The sequence below is a fragment of the Schistocerca piceifrons genome, chromosome 8 (genome assembly GCF_021461385.2).
Source record: "Schistocerca piceifrons isolate TAMUIC-IGC-003096 chromosome 8, iqSchPice1.1, whole genome shotgun sequence".
NCBI lineage: Eukaryota > Metazoa > Arthropoda > Insecta > Orthoptera > Acrididae > Schistocerca > Schistocerca piceifrons.
This window is the reverse complement of record NC_060145.1, coordinates 60190245-60214339: the sequence shown is the minus strand read 5'-3', so window position 1 is coordinate 60214339 and position 24095 is coordinate 60190245. Positions and strand designations below refer to the sequence as shown.

Below are 24095 nucleotides of genomic sequence, written 5' to 3'. Positions count from 1 at the left end.
TTTATTTATGAATACACACTAAATTATTAATTTGCAACTATTACTGTTCTACATCATTTGTTGATGCTTCTTATAACAAATGTATGCTTACAGGAAATTAAAAGCAATAAATCCTACCATTAATTGATTATTGAATACTAAGGCACACTTTTTGTTATTATGGGTATTTACCTCATCGACAATATAGAAATATTTGAAATATGTGGCAAAGATCTTTTTGTGATTATTTATAGTCAACAATGTGTCTTTTAAACTACTTGCATTGTTAGCTCAATTGGAGTTATATTCATTGTTTTCCTATGTTATAAAATTTGGTGTACTTGAAATAGGACACTGGGACTTGTTGTTATCATTTCAGTTATCTGTATTGCTGCACATTCGAATATGAATCTCTGCTACTGTTGATGTATTTTCTTTTTAGAACGTGGTAATTTTACCAGATTTTGTTGCTGAGGTAAGTTACAGCATATTATGTAAGTATGAATATGTTACCCATTAGTAAATAATACAGTTCCAGATGGACAGAGGTATTTACACATTCCCTTTTCTGTAGTTTGTGCTAATGTATTATTCTTTCATTTCACTTTATTTTATTACATTTCATTTCATTTCATTTTATATAGATTATAATGGCCTCCAGACGAGACAGCTACCTCACTAACGATGAAATAGAAGAAATAATAAACAGTGAATGCATTCCATAATGCGGTGTCAGATGAACAGGACCATATTGATATCACCGTATGTCGTCCTGAAGTAGACTGTATGACCGACGAAGGAGAAGGTCCAGACGATGTTACTGGAACCATGGAAGTCTCAGATGTGCCAGGGGCTATTGAATTACATTATGTTGCATCAGAGAATAACGAAGAAACTGTATGTAAAACTTCACTGCCAAGTACATCCGAAGTTTCCAGAAGTAAATCGAAGAAGAGACGTCTTACTGATGAAAAAAGCAATTGGAAAAAGACACCTCCAGTTTATACAAAGCTGTCTCAAACTAGTGAGCATGACATCAGCACAAAGAGAGAAGAATTGAAGGAACAACTTTCTTCCTTGAATCCGAAGGAGATGCTCACAGTTGAAGAAGTGAAGGTCTTTGTCAGATTTCTTCTTTTTGCTGGCTACCATAAGCTCCCTGCTGAGAAGCTATACTGGTCTGAAGTTGAAGATGTTGGCATATCAATTATAAAGACAGCTATGTCGAGGAATAAATATCAGAAGTTGAAAACATTGCTTCATTTTCAAGACAATGACTCAGCCAATGAAAACAAATATGATCGCGGATTCAAAATTAGACCTTTCTTGAAAATGATAAATGAATCTTTTCAAAAATTTGGAATATTTGAGGAAAATTTGTCAATTGACAAAATGATAGTCAAATACTTTGGACAAAGTAGGCTGAAACAGTTTATCTGAGGCAAGCCTATTAGATTTGGCTATAAGTTGTGGTCTCTTTGTGGAGCAAATGGCTACTATTTCAAATTTGATTTATACTGTGGAAAGGATCCAGAAGATATTGCAAGGGATGACCTACTATTGGGATCAAGAGTAGTCCTAAACATGCTGGACTGCATTGAAAAACCCGAGAATCATTGTGTGTACTTTGACAATTCCTTTACTAGTAGAGATCTGATTCATCTGAGAAATTTGGGTTTTCGAGCAACTGGAACTGTCAGAGAGAATCGAGTTGGTGACTGTCCACTACTGAGCAGCAATGAACTGAAAAAGACAGTTCAAGGAAACTGTGACTATCAGTTTGACAGGAATGATTATTTGTTCGATGGCACGACAACAGGTGCTTTACAATTGATACAAATTTTGAGAAAGTTGAACCTTTGGGAGCAGCTACTCGGTGCAGTAGACGAACAAGTAAGAAGACACAAGTGCAACAACCTACCATTTTGAAGTCGTATAACACGTACACGTACACGGGAGGTGTTGACCACCATGACTGGTTAGTTGGAAAATATGGGACAGTAATTAGAGGAAAAAAATGGTTCTGGGTCCTATTTACACATATGCTGGAAATGGCCCTTGTAAATGCCTGGCTCTTCTACAGACTAGTACATGGGAAAAATGCACTGGCTTTACTGGATTTCAGATATGCTGTTACAGTTACATACCCGAAATTGGTCACTGGAAGACCGAATATTGGATGTCCAGTGGAATACCCATCAAGTCACTTGAGAGTGATACCAGACATCAGGTTTGATGGAATTGGTCATATGATTGACAAAAGAAGCACACAAAGAAGATGTGTAAGAGCTAAATGCAATGGGAAACCAAAAACATATTGTGTTAAATGCCATGTAACACTGTGTGTGAAGTGTTTTGTACCATTTCACAAGAAATAAATAGTCTTAACTATTTGAATACAGTTAAGTATGCTATACGATACTGTTCGATCCTAGTGTCCTATTTTGAGGACGGCCATTAAACCAGCATGTATAAATATTCTTTGGCTATTTTTGTACTTATTGTGGTTCATACACTATGTACATTATAATTAAGGAATAAAAAATTCAATTTAAAAGTTCAATTAAAAAAAATAATTTGAGACTTAATGAGTTAATGAATACCTTTACAGTAAGCTCTTTCATTACACATTTGTAACATGGGATATAAGAATGGTTGTTGATGAAATACAGCTACAAACAACCACTCTTGTGGACATAGCTTGATGTGTGTGTCTATGTGAGGGGCAGGAGGGAGGAGGTGGGGTGTCATTCACAGATGAGTTTACATCATTGTGTCATTCTTTTACTCTATTGTACTGAACCAGCTCCAAAATACAAAATTAAAAATACTCCAGTAAATGGAGAAAAGTAAAAATGTTTTACCATACTTGGTTTTACCATACCAATGGTCTCACTGAAGCCTTCACAGACCATAATTATCCTCCCAACCTTGTACAAAAACAAATCTCCCGTGCCTTATCTTTCCAGTCTCCCACCACCTTCCAAAGCCCCATCATCCGTCCACAGAGGAGCATTCCCCTCGTAACTCAGCAGCACCCATGACTGGAGCAACTGAATTACATTCTCCACCACGGTTTTGACCACCTCTCATCGTGCCCTGAAATGAGAAATGTCCTGCCCACTATCCTTCCTACCCCTCCCACAGTGATATTCTGCCATCCACCGAGCCTACACGATGTACTTGTCCATCCTTACACAACCCCTGCTTCCAACCCCTTAACTCAAGCCCATACCCTCCAATAGACCTAGATGCAAGATCTGTCCCAACACCCTTCCACCACCACCTACTCCAGTCCAGTCACAAACATCACTTATCCAGTCAAAGGCGAGGCTACCTGTGAAACCAGTCATGTGATCTACAAGCTAAGCTGCAACCACCATGCTGCATTCTATGTGGACATGACAACCAACAAGCTGTCTGTCCGCATGAAGGGCCACTGACAAACTGTGGCCAAGAAACAAGTGGACCACCCTGTTGCTGAACAAGCTGTCAAACATTATATCCTTCATTTCAATGAATGCTCCACAGCCTGTGCCACATGGATCCTTCCCACCAATATCAGCTTTTCTGAATTGTGCAGGTGGGATCTTTCCCTGCAATACGTCCTACGTTCCCATAACCCTCCTGCCTTCAACCTTCTTTAGTCACTGTCCTCACCCATCCACCCCCTTCCCTGTTCCAATTCCAGCACTAAACAGCCGTCATTCCACCATCACACCAAGTCTTTTTACTTCTCTCCTTTTCTGCTCTTTCCCCCTCCCCCCCACCCCACCTTTCCCCAGCCCTCCGTCTAACCTGCAGCGCTTCACTGTCCGCCACCTAACCATACTATCCCTGTCTGTCATCTAAGGCCTTACTGGCTGCAAGCTTTACTTGTGACAGTCTTTTTGTTGTGCCTATCTGTGACTCAGCATCTCTGCTATAGGGTGAGTGGCAACTTTCCGTATCATAATACTGTTACATTCCATCCTGGATTTTCCGTTGTTTGATTTTTACTATACTTTTAAATTAATCTTTGTTATCTATCTGGCATTTGTAATTATTAGATACAAAATGAGAAATCTTTGTATTAACATCAGTCATCCCGGATCTGCACTAAAGTATATTTTAGTAAAGGATACAAAGGTAATTACAAATAATGGTACCACAATTCTAGAAATATTTATTCATTGTGAATTGTTACATATTCTTAACAACAAATTATTCTTAAGAACAAATTTAGCAACAAATTTAAAATTACTGATTTTTCAAACAGTAGTCTACAAGACAGTTCTCAAGGAACCCTGTATTTCTTTGTTAAAAATTATTTTTGAGAAATTATGATTCTATGACATGCTATTTAAAGAAAATAAGCAAAGTACACTGCTTTCCACTAAAATTGCAACACATTGAAAGCTGGCAAATAATGAAATTTTACTTGTTGTTGCATTGAGATATTCAATATGCTTATTCCATCTGATGTTACTCTGCAGCCAAAGTCCTAAAAATTTGGTTTCAGTATTGTTATCAACTGGTTCGTCATTGATAGAGACTGATGGGATAAACATATCCTTGTTAGGAACATTGTGGAATTTTAGAGCAATGGTTTTCTTACTGTTTATTACAAGCTGATTACTCTGTGCCCAGCTGCTAAGTTGTTTCGTGACCGTGTTTACTGTCTGCTGTAACTGTTCATTGTCAGTTCATGATAGTCAGTGTTCAGACAGTCCCAGGTTCTCCAGACATCGTTGCACTGTCTGGACGGAAACTTGCCATGCTGCAAATGAGCCCATTTCCTGATGCAATCTTTGTGACATGGTTGTATGATTCTGCAAAGCTGAGTGAGCATTATGTCTGTCCTCTTGGGTGCAAGTTGAGTTGGGCCATTAAGATACTGCATGACATTGAGTATGTTGATTCTATGTCTGCATGGCACTGAATATACTGATTCCATATTCCCTTGACTGTTGTAGGATACTGACCTGTGTTGTGGTCAGCAATATTGCAGAACAAAAAATCACACTTGCGACAGAGCACAATTCTGCTGCTGACTAATTGCAATGTGTGCTGGTAGATTATTCTCCTTCTTACACAAGACATTAACACAGTCTTCTCACAAAAAAACAACATTCAGATGAATTATGGATGAACTGCATAACCTTTCCTTACACAAAGACTATAAATGGTGTTAGTTGTACCTACATTGTGCAGTTATGCTGAATTGCTAACTATTTGCATATCCAAGTATCCATTGCACTTCATGCCAGTTTGACATGTGTTTGCATTATTTTACAATTTTAATGACCAGCAATGTACTGGGTCGTTTATCTCAAATGCTTCCATTTATACAGGGTGAACATTAACAAAACTGATGAACTGCAGGAATTGGTTCCTGACTGAAAATGGAGGAAAAAATGTCCTATGACCACGAGTCCAGCAATGGATGGTGTGTGTGCAATGGCAGTAAATTGTCCCTGAATACAGCACAGAGCTGCTTCGCATCCACATTCAACAGATTTCCAAGGTGGTCTCTGTGGGATGCAATACGCGCATTCAGATGTCACATTGTGGATTGCCGCACTCATTTGCACTTTTCAGCCTCTCTCTGAATAGCATCACAGGGGTCATGAACACATTGTTGAAGGGTCTGCACATCAGGAACTGGTTCAGCACACACATCACTTTTCAGATTCCCCCAGAGGTAAAATCCAGTGACCTAGCAGTCCTTGTTACAGTGCCTTTATGAGCTATCTAATGTCCTGAGGAAGATGCTGTTGAGGTGTCAGCAAACTGTAATGTGGAAGTGGGGTGGTGCCTCATCAAGCAGAAGTCACATAACCTGTTGTATTGCTAAAGGCTCATTCGCAAGCAGCTTAGGCAGAGTATTCTGCAGAAAGTCCAGGTATGTTCCTCTGTTGAGGTGTTCAGGAATAATAACTGGTCCAAGTATGTAGACACCAGGAATCCCTACCCACACTTGATGCTGATGAGATGCCTCAACCATTCCCTGAAGATTGTCTGTAGCCCACAGATGACAATTATGCAGATTGGTGATGACAGTTCTCGTAAAGGTTTCTTTCTCAGTAAAGAGGACTGATGACAAAAATCTCATTATAGTGATGGTCTGATGCAAAAACCTGCATCATAATCCTTTCTGTAGAGGGAAATATGCTGCTGATAATTCTTGTATTTGTTACAGGTGATAGTGATAGTAGCGGTTGTCATGCATGATACACATAATCATACTTTGGCTTACACCATGTTGGCAGGCCATTCGCCTGGAGCTTGTACTCAGGTTTGTGTCATATCCTGTAGAAACTGGTCCACCAAATCTGGTGTATGCACAGTCAGCCACCTTCCTGTGTGTTTGTCTGTCTGAAGGACCCATGATCACACAAATGCCCAAATAGGGCTCAAAATGTTGTGTGATGTGGTTGATGTCTGTAAGGTTACTTGTGTTGGTACAGCCATGCTGCCTGTCGACCATTACTTCTGATTGGCCACACAAAAACATCATTTTGGCTCGTTCGTGACATAAATACCAGTACATTCTGCTGTTTACAGAATGCTGCGCCAATCACACCAGCTGAAACACACAAGGAATGGCCAGAGGAACTTTCATTCATCAGCACCGTCTATCATGGCAATTTTGCATTTCTGGACACTTGTTCATAGGACACTCTTTTCCCATTTACAGTCAGGAATCTGTCCCTACAGTTTGCCAATTTTATTAATCTTCATCCTATATAAAGTGCAAAATTGGATGCACTAAACTGTTCGACATGCGCCATATTGTGTGTATTTTTTTATGCCTTGCTCTTTTTCAATTTAAGTCCTCATCAGCTCTGGGTCACACACTAAATCTATCATTTCTAAACTTTTATTTTCACTCACTCCTTGCCTGTGAAGCTTATTCCTCTGTGCCACACTAATTTGTATGCAGTTTTTTCTATCCTGCATCTAATTTTAAATTATATGCATCTTGCATACTTTCTTTCTCTAATGGTCATACTGTTTTCACTTGTTTGCTGCATATTTTTATTACATTTGTGTGTATTTTAATTATGGTCATATATGTACCACACATACCTCTATGTTTTCTGTCAGTGAAAGCCCCTTGGACAATTTAGGTATTACTTTTTTGATATCATTCTTTGCCACTGTGCATGCAGGTATTTCTTTTCTTGTACATAACAAATTAGCTATAGTTTAACAGTCCATACATTCCTAATACTCAAATACCTTGACAAATGAACCTCTCATTGTAATACTGTGTATCAAAAAGTATCCTTCATTGTAGTCAACTAACTTTTACAAACTATTTTTGTCATATTACAATGCAGCACGTAATCTTTTACCTTTTAACTTATGTATTTTCACCTGTACAGGTACAACTTTGAACGACTCAGCAATAGGCTTGCTCGTGTGAGACGTCTGTCGAACTGGCGTGAACCGGTAGAGGAGGGTTACTTCCCAAAACTTGACAATATTGTAGCAAGCAGAGTCTGGCCACCACGACATGCATTTGCCAACTTAAGAGTAAGAACTTGCCTTCATATTTAGCAGTTAACATACTAACTCACATGTTCCAAAGATAAAATTTGTTGTTCTGTATGCTATGAAACATGTCATTTGTATGAGAGTTACATACGTGATAGTGATCAAAAACTTAACTGTGGAACTGAAAAAGTTGCTGAGAAGAAACACACTTAATCTTGTTTTAAAAATATTTTTCCTGTCTGCTTAGGATCACATTTTCCTGATTATTTTTAGCTATGTACTTCACTCCATTCAGAGTCCAAGACTTGTGTTGCACAATTCCCCATCGACTTTTACATGTAGACCATTATTGATAGTGGTACCAATAAGATATTAATATTTTACTTCCTTTTTTACAAAAACTTGAAAAGTTCTAATGTGACTACTTATCCCGATAGTTACTTTTTACTATTCTTACATCCTGCATGTTCACCACTCAACTATAGTAAATGCAGGCAAACAAATTATCTATTTACAGAATTACAAAACTTTATAAGGCCCAGGTGTTTCTGTAAGGAACCTCATGATATAAATAAAAGTATTCTATGCTGTAATTAAATTTTCTTCAGAAGTTACACAATTTGTACAAAAGACCATAATAACACTATATAATCACTCTTTTATTCATTAATTGTGTTCTGGACATTCCATAATAAAAGAGAGTTGTCAGGCACGTGCAATTTGACAAGATACATGAACAAACATAAGCATAAAATCAGAAACATGTTTCCAATACAGTGGAACATATTGTAGTTGGCAATCAGTGAATGTGTGTCCACCCATATTAGTTGGACTTGTCATCCAGACACTGTGTTGTAAAACTGTAAACATTTCACTTAAAATTGCTGTTTCTTTGGCACTACAAAACTACAATAAATGCAAATATATATTTTTACAGTCACATTGCAATGGAAAATGATAAACAGAAACAAAAGACTAACCATCAAATTTCACAAAGTACACCCTCCACAGTGACAACACTGAGCTTTATCTTTTGGAAGTGCACTCTACAACCAGAATGTAGCTAATTGGAATGGCTGATGGCGCTGCGAGGTTTGCTGACTGCAGCTGGTTGTTTACTTCAAGTTGATGTGGTTCTTCTTTTATCCATATTCTCTCTATCCAGAGAGACTGAAATGTGCCATTGTTAAATACCTCTTTAACAAAGGTTATAGGAGAGATGTTGGCAACTGCCAGTCTGTTTCACTATTGATATCATTTTTCAAAATTCTTGACGTTGGTTGGTTAGTTTCATGTTCCATGGATCATCTGCATGATAAACTGTAACAATGAGAAATGAGTCATTTTACATTCACATTGCAAATTAATTTGTAAATATGGCTACATGCTGAACATTTATAAGTTTTTTGTTTGTTGTTATTATTATTAAATACACAGATGTGAGTAGTAATTCCTACCCATCACCTTTCACATGTTACAATAGTAGAAATTCTATGGAGTAGAAGAAGTTGTTTAGGATAAACTTTTTCAGTTTTCTTTCAAAGTTTACTTTCCCATCTTTCACACTTTTTTTATCACTGGGTAAGTTATCAAAAATTTTAGTTGCAGTGTTGTGCACTCCTTTCTGTGCTGAAGAAAATCTTAAAAAGGAGTAATGAATGTCATTTTTTCTTCTAATTGTAATTATGTACATTATTGTTCCTTTTGAACTGCAGTAGATTATTTATGAGAAACTTCATGAGGAAATAAATATACCATGAAACACTAGTCAGAATGCCCATCTCTTTCAACAGATGGTTAGAAGGTGACCATGAGTCAGCACCACATATTATTCTTAGAGAACATTTTTGACCAACAAAGACTTCCTTTCTTAAAGATGAGTTGGCCCAGAAAATTACTTCATGTAATATTACTGAATGAAGATATACAGAATATGTCAATTTACTGATTTGTCTCTCTCCAAGATTTGCAAAGATTCCAAGTACAAATGTTAATGAACAAAGTTGTTTTAGGAGTTAAAAAATGTGCATCTTCCAGTTTAAGTTGTTATCAAGTGTCACATAGAAGAAGGTGTCATTAGATGAATGACAAACACTGATTTCACTTAACGAAAGTTTATTCAGCATTTCCACTTACAAGAGTGTGGAGCGAACAACACATACAGTATATATACAACTACAGAACATTCCAGTACAATGATTCTTGACATTTGTGGATAATTCTAGAATGTACTCAAACTGAATATAGAAATTAAAATTGTACAGTCTAGGCGAGTTTTGAACTTAGGACCCTCCACACAACAATTTAGTACCATAACCACTACACTACAGTGCTACTCAGCTTCTTATGCAACAATATGTGCACTTAAGAATTTTGAAGTTTTCATCTTATTTACTATTTCCTCATTATGTGTTACGTGTATCATTGGTGTAGTACTCCTAGATGTGCAGAACTGAAATATATTGCCTTTTTATAATCAAGAGTGAGACCATTTGCAGAAAACCAGTCAATGATACTTTTAAGAACCTTGTTTACAATTTCCTCTGTGGTTTGTGTATGACTCGATTGATTACAATACTAGTGTCATAAGCAAAAAGAACTAATTCTGCTTGCTGTACATTAGACACAAGATAATTTACATATATGAGAAACAATAGCAGACCTAAGATTGAACACTGGGGAACTCAACACGTGATTACTTCCCAGTCAGGAAAATGTCTCTAGACAACATTGGCAGAATTACCAAGTACAACTTTCTGAATTCCTTTGGTTAGATATGACATTATATGGCATATGGCCATACCATCACTCCCATAAATCTTCAGTTTATCTAGAAGAATATTAGATTCATACAGTCAAATATCACAAATAGCTTACAGAAAATACAAACTGCCTCTATTACACTATTTAACACCTGTAATATTTGCTGACTGTACATGTAAATGAGATTCTTAGTAGAGCAACTCTTGTGAAATCCAAACTGTGAATTTCTAAGGATAATAATGTTACTAGGATGAGATACTAATCTAGAATACGCCACTTCCTCAAAAATTTTGGAAAATGATGTCAGTAGAGAAACAGGTTAGTTGTTATTGATATCTCTCCTACAGCCTTTCTTATGGAGGGTTTTAACAATGCCATATTTCAATCTCTCTAGAAACATCCCTTGAGTAAGTAAGACATTAAATATTTCAGATAAGACAGGGTTTGTTATATGGGAACAAATCTTTAGCACTCTGTTGGAAACACCATCAAATCTAGATGAGCTTTTATTTTTGAGAGTATATATAATTTTCTTAATTTCAGAGGTAGAAGTTGGTGACACATTTGTATGACCAAATTTTATGTGAGTTGCTTGTTCAACATACTGCTGTACTTTTTATCTTGAACTGTTTGTCACTAGATTTTCCACAGTATTTAATAAATGATCATAAGTGCATTTGCTATCTGTGACTCACCATTTATAGCTCTTCCATGTAAGTCAGAAGTGATGTTCCCTGTTCTTTGGCTGTTTATCCAGTCTCTCATATCACCAACGTCTGTTGTGAGAATAACTGATTTCTGACATAATGTGCATGCTCCTTAGATTTGTAATAACTTTTCTTAATAATTTTGAGTAGTTTTTGCCAACAGATAAAATTCCCTTTTCCTTTCACAAGATACTTTATCCCTCTAGTGATCCATAGTTTTTTACATGGCCATTTGTTGTACTTTCTGATTAGTTTATGAGGAAAGTTATTTTCAAACACTGTGTGAACTTATCATGGAACAGATTAAATTTTATGTCAGCATTTTCTTCATTTTAAATTTCATCACAGGTCATCTCTTGTAAACTATTCTTAAAAACACTTGTAATGGAGCCATTAATTATTCCAGCTGATTTCTACTGAGGTTATCTGTACTGCAAGCCACATCTCATTTATTCTAACTGTTCATCATGATCAGAGAGAGCATTTGTTACTGGGTATGTGGTGTTCTTTGAGCCTCATCAAAGCAAAACTTATCTAATACGGTTCTTCTGTTTTTACCATATTTACTTGAATCTAAGCCACACTCGAATCTAAGCTGCACATGAAAAATGAGACTCGAAATCAAGGTATAAAAATTTTCCCGAATCTAAGCCATTGCTATGCGTCAGGCACTCCATCTGTATTTATATGGGTACCCTTCCTTTTTCACATGCTTCATCTAGTTTGAATTGATTGCTTATTTTTCTTTGATCTGATAAGTGCCGTTCTCTTTGTTATAGGTGTTTATGCCACCCTAAGCTGAAAATGCATTACTGTACTGTGTCATGCATTGTTTGTTGCATTCTGATGATGAGTATTTACGACCCGTCGCTGCTGGCGGCATGGCTTGCTTTTGTGCGCACTACCGCCGCTTACAATTAAAAAAAGAGAGGAATCGTCTCATTAGCGAAACAATGGCAAGAGACTGCTATTTGTTGTTACTTACACTGTTGCTTTCTTTGATAATGATCAACAAGAACCAAATAATAGACTGCGTATGATAGAAGATGTTCTGAACAAGAGTTCAGTGAAAATTTTTCTCCTTTTGAAAATCTTTGCAGACGCCTCTTTAGTACATTACATTCTGCACAGAAATTAGAGCCATCTTAGATTTAAAAATCTAGTCAACTGCCATACTTCATTTCTGACTGTATCACTATTAGGCATAAGAATAATACGAATATAAACATGACATGATATGTATATTCTTCCACGTTTGCTGTTGTCTCACTCTAGTTTCGTAGTTTATTAGGGAGACAGGATTTAAATGAGATAGCAGCAAACATGAAAGAATGTATGGCAAAATGTTTATATTCGTATTATTCTTATGGTGAAGAGAATACTGCATGTGATTCACAATTCATAAAAGTTCCTATTAGCAACCATCTCTTCTCACAGGGAGGAAAAAATTCAGAACGTAGAGTTGGCCGTATTGACACACATCCCAAACAGTCTTGCCAGTCGGAGTTTCGTAGTACATTGAAATGCTGCTACATTCAAAGATGAACAATATAGATTTTGTATTTACTTCATTGGATGATGTATGAAAATGCAGTGGTCGGAACTCAGGGCAGAGAAAAAAAGCTCGTCTTCCACCTCCTTTTTTTTTTTTTTAATTTATTTACTGACGCAGAGGTTTTTGCGCCAGTACTTATCTTTGTGCCTGGCAGAACCTACCAACATTTTTCAGAACTTCTGCTTACTTTGCACTCGATTCTAGACCGCAGGTAGTTTTTTGGATTTCAAAAACCGGAAAAAAAAGTGCAGCTTAGATTCGAGTAAATACGGTAACTACCTGTGTTGGAAAGTTAATTACTGAGATTATTGTAGGTTCCAAATAAGGCTTTCAGATCATATTTCCTATCAGAATCCTTTTAAAAAATATACATTGAAATCATCACAGACTATTTATTTTTGAAAGTATTGTTGGAGAAAACGGGCAATCACAATATAATATTTGAAATTCATTATAAAATAGTCTAGATTGCAGGTCATGTTTATTAAAAGGTGACCGGTTCTGATCATCAGATAATCATCATCAGACCATCAACCATGTTGTTGTTGTTTTGGTCTTCGGTCCAGAGACTGGTTTGGTGCAGCTCTCCACGCTACTCTATCCTGTGCAAGCTTCTTCATCTCCCAGTAACTACTGCAACCTACATCCTTCTGAATCTGCAAAGTGTATTCATCTCTTCGTCTCCCTCTATGATTTTTACCCTCCACGCTGCCCTCCAACACTAAATTGGTGATCCCCTGATGTCTAAGAATATGCCCTACCAAACGATCCCTTCTTCTAGTCAAGTTTTGCCACAAATTTCTCTTCTCCCCAATGCTATTCAATACCTCCTCATTAGTTATGTGATCTACCCATCTAATCTTCAGCATGTTTATGTAGCACCACATTTCGAAAGCTTCTATTCTCTTCTTGTCCAAACTATTTATCGTCTATGTTTCACTTCCATACATGGCTACAGTCCATGCAAATACTTTCAGAAACAACTTCCTGACACTTTAATCTATAGTCAGTGTTAACAAATTTCTCTTCTTCAGAAACGCTTTCCTTGCCATTGACAGTCTACAATTTATATCATCTCTACTTCGACCATCATCAGTTATTTTGCTCCCCAAATAGCAAATCTCATCTACTACTTTAAGTATCTTCATTTCCTAATCCAATTCCCTCAGCATCACCCGACTTAATTTGACTACATTCCATTATCCTCGTTTTGCTTTTGTTGATGTTCATCTTATATCCTCCTTTCAAGACACTGTCCATTCTGTTCAGCTGCTCCTCCAAGTCCTTTGCTGTCTCTGACAGAATTATAATGTCATGGTGAACCTCAAAGTTTTTACTTCTTCTCCATGGACTTTAATACCTACTCCAAATTTTTCTTTTGTTTCCTTTACTGCTTGCTCAGTATACAGATTGAAAATCATCGGGGATAGGCTACAACCCCGTCTCACTCCCTTCCCAACCACTGCTTCCTTGTAACTGCCATCTGGTTTCTGTACAAATTGTAGATAGCCTTTCGCTCCCTGTATTTTACCCCTGCCACCTTCAGAATTTGAAAGAGAGTATTCCAGTCAACATTGTCAAAAGCCTTCTCTAAGTCTACAAATGCTAGAAACGTAGGTTTGCCTTTCCTTAATCTATCTTCTAAGATACGTCGTAGGGACAGTGTTGCCTCATGTGTTCCAATATTTCTACAGAATCTAAATTGATCTTCCCTGAGGTTGGCTTCTACCAGTGTTTCCATTAGTCTATAAGGAACTCGTGTTAGTATTTTGCAGCCGTGACTTATTAAACTGATAGTTCGGTAATTTTCAAATTTGTCAACACCTGCTTTCTTTGGGATTGGAATTACTATATTCTTCTTGAAGCCTGAGGGTGTTTCACCTGTCTCATACATCTTTCTCACCAGATGGTAGAGTTTTGTCAGGACTGGCTCTCCCAAGGCTGTCAGTAGTTCTAATGGAATGTTGTCTACTCCCGGGGCCTTGTTTCGACTTAGGTCTTTCAGTGCTCTGTCAAACTCTTCATGCAGTATCATATCTCCCATTTCATCTTCATCTACATCCTCTTCCATTTCCATAATATTGTCCTCAAATACATCGCCCTTGTATAGACCCTCCATATACTCCTTCCACCTTTCTGCTTTCCCTTGTTTGCTAAGAACTGGGTTTTCGTCTGAGCTCTTGATATTCATACAAGTGGTTCTCTTTTCTCCAAAGGTCTCTTTAATTTTCCTGTAGGCAGTATCTATCTTACCCCTAGTGAGATACGCCTGTACATCCTTACATTTGTCCTCTAGCCATCCCTGCTTAGCCATTTTGCACTTCCTGTCGATCTCATTTTTGAGACATTTGTATTCCTTTTTGCCTGATTCATTTACTGCATTTTTATAGTTTCTCCTTTCATCATTTAAATTCAATATTTCTTCTGTTACCCAAGGATTTCTATTAGCCCTAGTCTTTTTACCTACTTGATCCTCTGCTGCCTTCACTATTTCATCCCTCAAAGCTACCCATTCTTCTTTTACTGTATTTCTTTCCCCCATTCCTGTCAATCATTCCCTTATGCTCTCCCTGAAGCTCTCTAAAACCTCTGGTTCTGTCACTTTATCCAGGTCCCATCTCCTTAAATTCCCACCTTTTTGTACACTCCTGGAAATTGAAATAAGAACACCATGAATTCATTGTCCCAGGAAGGGGAAACTTTATTGACACATTCCTGGGGTCAGATACATCACATGATCACACTGACAGAACCACAGGCACATAGACACAGGCAACAGAGCATGCACAATGTCGGCACTAGTACAGTGTATATCCACCTTTCGCAGCTATGCAGGCTGCTATTCTCCCATGGAGACGATTGTAGAGATGCTGGATGTAGTCCTGTGGAACGGCTTGCCATGCCATTTCCACCTGGCGCCTCAGTTGGACTAGCGTTCGTGCTGGACGTGCAGACCGCGTGAGACGACGCTTCATCCAGTCCCAAACATTCTCAATGGGGGACAGATCCGGAGATCTTGCTGGCCAGGGTAGTTGACTTACACCTTCTAGAGCACGTTGGGTGGCACAGGATACATGCGAACGTGCATTGTCCTGTTGGAACAGCAAGTTCCCTTGCCGGTCTAGGAATGGTAGAACGATGGGTTCGATGACGGTTTGGATGTACCGTGCACTATTCAGTGTCCCCTCGACGATCACCAGTGGTGTACGGCCAGTGTAGGAGATTGCTCCCCACACCATGATGCCGGGTGTTGGCCCTGTGTGCCTCGGTCGTATGCAGTCCTGATTGTGGCGCTCACCTGCACGGCGCCAAACACGCATACGACCATCATTGGCACCAAGGCAGAAGCGACTCTCATCGCTGAAGACGACACGTCTCCATTCGTCCCTCCATTCACGCCTGTCGCGACACCACTGGAGGCGGGCTGCACGATGTTGGGGCGTGAGCGGAAGACGACCTAACGGTGTGCGGGACCGTAGCCCAGCTTCATGGAGACGGTTGCGAATGGTCCTCGCCGATACCCCAGGAGCAACAGTGTCCCTAATTTGCTGGGAAGTGGCGGTGCGGTCCCCTACGGCACTGCGTAGGATCCTACGGTCTTGGCGTGCATCCGTGCGTCGCTGCGGTCCGGTCCCAGGTCGACGGGCACGTGCACCTTCCGCCGACCACTGGCAACAACATCAATGTACTGTGGAGACCTCAGGCCCCACGTGTTGAGCAATTCGGCAGTACGTCCACCCGGCCTCCCGCATGCCCACTATACGTCCTCGCTCAAAGTCCGTCAACTGCACATACGGTTCACGTCCACGCTGTCGCGGCATGCTACCAGTGTTAAAGACTGTGATGGAGCTCCGTATGTCACGGCAAACTGGCTGACACTGACGGTGGCGGTGCACAAATGCTGCGCAGCTAGCGCCATTCGACGGCCAACACTGCGGTTCCTGGTGTGTCCGCTGTGCCGTGCGTGTGATAATTGCTTGTACAGCCCTCTCGCAGTGTCCGGAGCAAGTATGGTGGGTCTGACACACCGGTGTCAATGTGTTCTTTTTTCCATTTCCAGGAGTGTAGTTTCTTCATTTTTAATCTACAGTTCATAACCAGTAGATTGTGGTCAGAGTCCACATCTGCCCCTGGAAAAGTCTTACAATTTAAAACTTGGTTCCTAAATATCTATCTTACCATTGTATAATCTATCTGAAACCTACTAGTATCTCCAGGGTGTTTCCATGTATACAACCTACTTTCATGATTCTTGAACCAAGTGTTAGCTATTATTAAGTTATGCTGTGTGCAAAATTCTACCAGGCGGCTTCCTCTTTCATTTCTTACCCCCATTCAATATTCACTTACTACATTTCCTTCTCTTCCTTTCCTACTATCGAATTCCAGTCACCAGTGACTATTAAATTTTTGTCTCCCTTCACTGTCTGAATAATTGCTTTTATCTCATCATACATTTCATCAATCTCTTTGTCATACGCAGAGATAGTTGGCATATAAATTTGTACTACTGTGGTAGGCGTGGGCTTCGTATCTATCTTGGCCACAATAATTTGTTCACTATGCTGATTGTAGTACCTTACCTGCACTCATATTTTTTTTATTCATTATTAAACCTACTCTAGCATTACCCCCATTTGATTTTGTATTTATAACCCTGTAGTCACCTGACCAGAAGTCTTGTTCCTCCTGCCACCAAACTTCACTAGTTCCCACTATATCTAACTTTAACCGATCCATTTCCCTTTTTAAATTTTCTAACCAACTTGCCCGATTAAGGGATCTGACATTCCACGCTCCGATCCATAGAATGCCAGTTTTCTTTCTCCTGATAACAACGTCCTCCTGAGTAGTCCCCGCCCGGAGATCTGAATGGGTGACTATTTAACTCCGGAATATTTTACCCAAGAGGACGCCATCATCATTTAACCATACAGTAAAGCTGCATGTCCTCAGTAAAAATTATGGCTGTAGTTTCCCCTTGCTTTCAGCCGTTTGCAGTACCAGCACAGCAAGACAATTTTGGTTAGTGTTACAAGGCCAGATCAGTCAATCATCCAGACTGTTGCCCCTGCAACTACTGAAAAGGCTGCTGCCCCTCTTCAGGAACCACACATTTGTCTGGCCTCTCAACAGATACCCCTCAGTTGTGGTTGCACCTATGGTTCTGCTATCTGTATCAGTGAGGCCTGCAAGCCTCCCCATCAATGGCAAGGTTCATGGTTGGTTGGGGGGGGGGGGGGGGCATAGAGCAGGAACTGCTGAATGATGATAGTCAACTGCTGTTGCTATAACTATCATCATTCAGTAGTTCCTGCTATGCACAAGCATTTTCTATCAATGTGGCTGAAGGTCTGAAGATGATCATGTGACGATCCACACTGGTAACCTGTTAATTAACATGTCTTGTGATCTAGACTGTTTTATGATGAATTTCAAATACCTCAGACTGTTAACTGCTTGCTGCTATCTGACACCATAGTAAGGAATCCAGATTTCTCATAAACAGTTCAAAATTTCCTAGTGGGAATCTGTATATTGTTACAATGAAAAAGAGGAAATTATTTTTCAGTATAATTAATAAGCACACACTTCTACGTAGTAATCACTAAAAATCTACTTGTCTCAATGTTTTTTGACTCGTATTCTGCCTTATACAAAAACTCCTTAATATATGTAAAACTCTTCCTGCTTCACAGTATATGTTTTAACTCAAAAAGTTAGTTGTAAATAATCTATCACATTTTAGAAAGAACACTTTTATATGTAATTACAATACCAGGTGGAAAATTATGTTCATAACTTCTTGTTAAAGTTGTCTTTAGCACAAAAAGAGATGCACAGTGCTGCAACAAAAATTTTTGATCACTTATCCAATGACATAAACTGACTGACAGATACAAAATACAGTTTGAAAACAAACTGAAAAAGTTTCTCCTGAAAACTCCTTCTATTCCAAAGAAGAATTTGTGTAATTGTTATGTTGTTAAAACACCTCATGGTCAGAACATTATTTCCATCTACAGAGTTGAGCCCTATTTTCACACATTTATCCTCTGTTGCTCTTATTATAAATATTTTCCAGGACAGTTTTACTTCAAACATCCTGCATTTTTTAGCTACTATTAGGAAGAATTCATTGATGAATTTATCATCAATGAACTGAATTTAATACCGAGTGAGCCAGAAAAATATATACACACTTCAAGGAATAAAAAGTATTACTTATGTGTTTATTTTACATTTAATAATTGGTCACACATGTTGCACAACCTTCAGTTTAGCACACGGTTACTTTAAATGCCCAAAATGTTCACAGTTGGTGTGTATACACATAACAGAATGATGAGTGGTTGCCGCAACTACGTCAGTCATTGTTACAGTTGAGATTGCTGCACATGTCGCTGTAATTTCACAGTAAAGTTCCTCCAGCACGCGAGGCTTACGTCGATAGACGTTACCTTTCACAGTTACCCACAAGTAAAAGTCCATAGGTGTTACATCTGATGACAATGGAGGGAACTCAATGGACGCTCTTTGTCCAATCCAATTCCCCGCAAAATTGTCATCCAGATCGTATGGCTAGGTGGTAGTGTGGTGGCACCCCATCCTGTTGGTAAAAGACCTCTTCATCAACTCCATAAAGTGCACATATACCTGGCAAAATCGATGTGCATAACATTTCCAGGTACACTTCCCCAAAAACAATAGCATCAAAGAAAAAGGGTCCTACTAACTTCCAAGATGATAATCCACACCACACATGGACTCCTAGTAGACTGATTGCTTTATCCACACAAACATGCAGATTTTCTGGTGCCCAGTACACACTGTTATGACGATTCACAGTTCTACTAAGTTTAAATTGTGCCTTGTGAGGTAAGGGGTGAGCTGTGGCATCCTGAAAATATTCTAAGATCAGAGTTGGTGTGGCCGCGCTGGGGCCTCTCGGCGGGCCACGGCTCATCGGCGGCCACATGGTTCCAAATGTTAGCCGGGGTCCACGGACTGTGTGGCTGGGAATTCCATGGTGATGCTGTGTTCATAAAGGAAACCTGCTGGGAGTGCCAAAGATGGTGGACCTTGTGAAACCTTAATGGCAGACATTTTACAATTCGTATAGAAGTTAATAGTAGCCAGATGAATCATGATACCTCAAAAAGAAACATGTACATTACCATTATTTGCACGACAATTCTGATGATGTAATCAGATTTTTAATAACTTTATTAGTTTAAATTATACAAGTAACACCCAGCAATGAATTTCCAAATTCTAAATGGTTCATCTGATTTTGTCGATCGACATGTCTTTAGAAAGCTATTAATGTAAACCTAAATTGGTATAAATTACAGGCATCTAACTTGAATAGTACATGAGTTATTGGAGGTCAAAGGGGCCGATTACTATCGATCACATCTGGCCATATGTACTCCACAGTTACACGAAAAAACGGTAGCAGCATGCTTATAAATTTATACTAACAAAGAGATAGAGGGGCTGCCAGCACTGACCTCAGCTCAGTACAGCCGATAGATACACAAAACAGAACAGAAAATTTACGTTCCTAGCTTTCAGAACTTTGTTTCTTCATCAGGGTGGAGAGAGGGGGGAAAAAAAGGAAGAAGGGAAAGTGGATTCAGTAACTCACAACCCAGGTTATGAAGCAACAGGGAAAGGTAAACAGGGAGGGTAGCAAGGATGGAGGCATAATTGTCAGAGGGAAGCTAAAGATAATCTACTGTAAGTACCGTGCCAGGTAGAACAGTAGGTTGTTTGTAATGCCCTGAGTTCTCCTTTGTCCCTGCCTCCCCTGTGTAGGGCCTCTAGACCTACCACTGGCACACTACTCACAGTCAGGAGGAAAAACGGTGACAGAGCCTTTGCTTCCTGTAGAGGAGACAGAATCCATTTGATATGATATTTGGGATAGTAGACAAATGTTCATTTGCAGAATCCTATTTAAGGGCTCTAGTATTCTTAGACTCTCTTCCCTATACATTCAGTTTTTCTGGGTTTTATTGCTGAAACGAACCCTCATTCAACCAGTTCAAAAGAAAATTAAAAACATACTTCATCAGTATCAGTAATTTTTTTGTTCAGGGATCATTTTACAGTTACATAGGAGCAATCAGCTTATAACAAAGAAAATGTGCCATATATATATTGATGTATGAATACACACATGTGCTTAAGAAGGGGAGGGCAAGACAGTTGAGTGATGACAGGTAAGATTTAGAGTGGGTAAAGATTATTGTACTGATGAAAGGATACAAGTGGAACAACATAAAAGAAGAGGAAAGGTAGGTAGATAATAGTTGGTGAAAGGATTCCGTTCATCAATACATCATATTGATTGATCGTTGGGTGGCTTGCGGAGTATAAATGTAGTTGTAGATGTAGATGTAGATTATTTAGGATATGTATGAATGTATGTCTTCTTTATTATTTCACAGTTGCCCAAATTTAGTTTGAAATCACTTATGGGTACCTTAAAGAAAAGTAATTTTACATAATAAATTAACATTAAATAAATAAAATCACTTATGAGTACCTTAAAGAAAAGTAATTGTAGATAATAAATTAATATTAAATAAATGTTTTTAAGTCCCGTGAGTAAGGTTTTCAATGTTCCTGAATGATACTAGAGAATTTTTTGATCATGTGAATTCCACAAACTTCAGTGACATTGGAAATGAATACTGAAAGGATATGGCATAATAGCTTTTACTTCTTTTATTCCCTTTAATTAACGTATTGAATAAATTGTAGTATAAAATTGTTCTTCTCAAAGGATATCAACCGAGAACTTGATCAACTTGAATTTGACATAGAAGATTTGGAACGCTGGCGAGATCGATTTTTTGAAGCCATTCAAAGTGGATCTGTTGTAAATGTAAGTAATAAATGGTTTTCATACTTCTAAAAAGAATTAGAATTATCTTTTCTGGCAACTAAGACAATTCACTGAGTGTAATCTTTGTACTTACCCTTAATACAATCAATGTAATTTAAAACTATGCATTCTTGCTGTACATTTCAGTTGTGTTTTACAATAAGAATTAATGATATCATTATAATAGAAGCAAACATTCCACGTGGGAAAAATTATATATAAAAACAAAGATGAGGTGACCGAACGAAAGCGCTGGCAGGTCGATAGACACACAAACAAACACAAACATACACACAAAATTCAAGCTTTCGCAACAAACTGTTGCCTCATCAGGAAAGAGGGAAGGAGAGGGGAAGACGAAAGGAAGTGGGTTTTAAGGGAGAGGGTAAGGAGTCATTCCAATCCCGGGAGCAGAAAGACTTACCTTAGGGGGAAAAAAGGACAGGTATACACTCGCACACACGCACATATCCATCCACACATACAGACACCCACAATAAGAATTGTTTAATATGAGCATGGAAACCTTTGGGCCATGCACAAATATACACACATGGGAATGAATAAATCATTTCTGTCTAAATGAAATGCTGAATAGTGTGTAGGCACATAAACAACAAGTTGAAACAGTAGCAGAGTTTTTTTAACTTGATTTCTTCTTCAGAACACACACACACACACACACACACACACACACACACACACACACACACATGCAACTCATTTACACATGACACTCTCTCTGCCTGGCCTCAAAGTTAATAAAAAATGCATCCTCCAATGTTGCAGTGATTAGTGTCCGAAGCTTATTCTTTAGAAGGAGAATTTATGGGAAGTTCACAGTAATAATCATAATACTGTGGGCTCCAGCTGATGACTTTGAGTTATTTATGAAACAATTACTCTGTCATTCCGTTTCATCATCCATCTGCCAGTGTACCATGGGATCAAGGTTTGTATCACCTTCTAATACCTGTGCATTCCAATTTTCCAAATCCTGTTCCAACCATTGCAATTAAACACAAGTTCTGTGAGACAGACTATCACATCACTGAGATCTCAGCCACGCCGGGCATCACAACTGACGTGCTTCCAGACCAAGCTTCACACTTGCATCCCACGCACCCAGTATCAAAACCAACTGTGGACTCCAAGAATTTCATGACCTCGCCTTGGCAAGACCAGAAACTGCTGATCCCAGTTCAAGTGACGTCACCCCCATGTCAGCCATGCTGCAAATGACTGTACATCTGCACTAACTCCCATGAGACACAGACACACTGCTGGATAATAAATGGACTATGCATTCCTACTCTTCACACCCTTTTCCTACTCTCCTGTAGATAGATCATCATCCATTGGCAGTTGCATTCCGCAACCTGTCAGTGGATTTTGCACCCATGAGATTCCACTACCTAGATTTTGTAGCACAGTTCACTACTGATATGCGACGTGTTAAAGGTACCAATAATATTGTGGTAGACTATCTTTCCCATATTGCAGCTACCTCCACACAGTTGGACTTCAATAGAATTGCAGATGCACAAGCGACAGATGTCGATCTCCACAATGTGTTTAACAAACCAGATTCCTTACTCCAATTGCAGCAATGCACACTACCCAGCATTTCCAAATAAGTTTGGTGTGATGTTTTGAATGGTTGGGTCTCACCAGTCATCCCAGAGTCATTTTGCAGGACAGTTTTTGACCTCCCCAACAACAGTGCACATCCGGTCATGTGCCCACCATATCCCTTGTCACGGAATGGTTTGTCTGGCCTAACATTAAAAAGGATTGTGCCACATGGACCAGGACTTGCATTCCATGCCAGCTAGCTAAAACTGGCCACCATGCACAGCCCACCTTTGGTAAATTCCCAATTTCAAAGAGGTGGTTCCAGTAAGTTATTGACATCGTAAGGCCACTCTCCAAATTACATGATTACATTCTAGCAATGATAGATCGGGTGACACAATGGCTGGAGGCCACTCCCATTTCTGATATATCAACTGAGACAGTAGCAAAAACTTTTGTCAACAGTTGGATTGCCAGATTGAGATGCCCAGCCTCCTTAACATCGGATTAGGGACAGCAGTTTGAATCAAAGCTTTCAATGACTTATGCCACCTATGCATCGGTTCCACATAACTGCTTGCCACCCCCAATACAATGACCTTGTGGAATGGTGGCATCACATGATGAAAGCTGCTCTCTTGCGCCACTCAGATTCATGGGGATAGGATCTTCCCTGGGTTCTCCTGGGCATTCGCACGACACATAAAGATGACCTCGAAGCATCACTCACCAAAATACTATACGGCAAGCCCCTCACTCTACCCACTGAATTCATAGTGCACGAATCAGTCCACACTGACCGAGACTTACCGGACTTAATCACAAGTGTGTGCACAAATATACAAAACATCCATGTACCACCCTCTCCCATCACATGACACAATGAATATTTATTCATAAAGACCTGTCCATACGTTTTCATGTGATGCTACATACAGACGATGTGAAACCTACTCTACAGTCGCCATTTACAGGACCATAATGAGTTCTGAAACACAATACAAACACTTTTGATATCAAAATTGCTGGAAAACAAACAACAGTGTCAGTGAACTGGCTTAAACCAGTGTAAATTTTAGCAGATCTATCACAATAGGCCCCATCACCTATTAGTCAGTTTCCAAGTGTGGGTGAATCT

The 24095-nt window shown here is 39.0% G+C and overlaps 1 protein-coding gene across 1 annotated transcript in view; it reads left to right on the top strand.

Annotated features, from left to right (window-relative positions):
* Nucleotides 1–24095, top strand: part of LOC124712074 (phenoloxidase 2-like) — a 229089-nt gene that overhangs the window by 61057 nt on the left and 143937 nt on the right. Inside the window, exons 7-8 of the mRNA XM_047242369.1 lie at nucleotides 7350–7500; nucleotides 21281–21382. Coding sequence (XP_047098325.1) covers nucleotides 7350–7500; nucleotides 21281–21382 — 253 coding nt within the window. The remainder of the gene's footprint in view (nucleotides 1–7349; nucleotides 7501–21280; nucleotides 21383–24095) is intronic.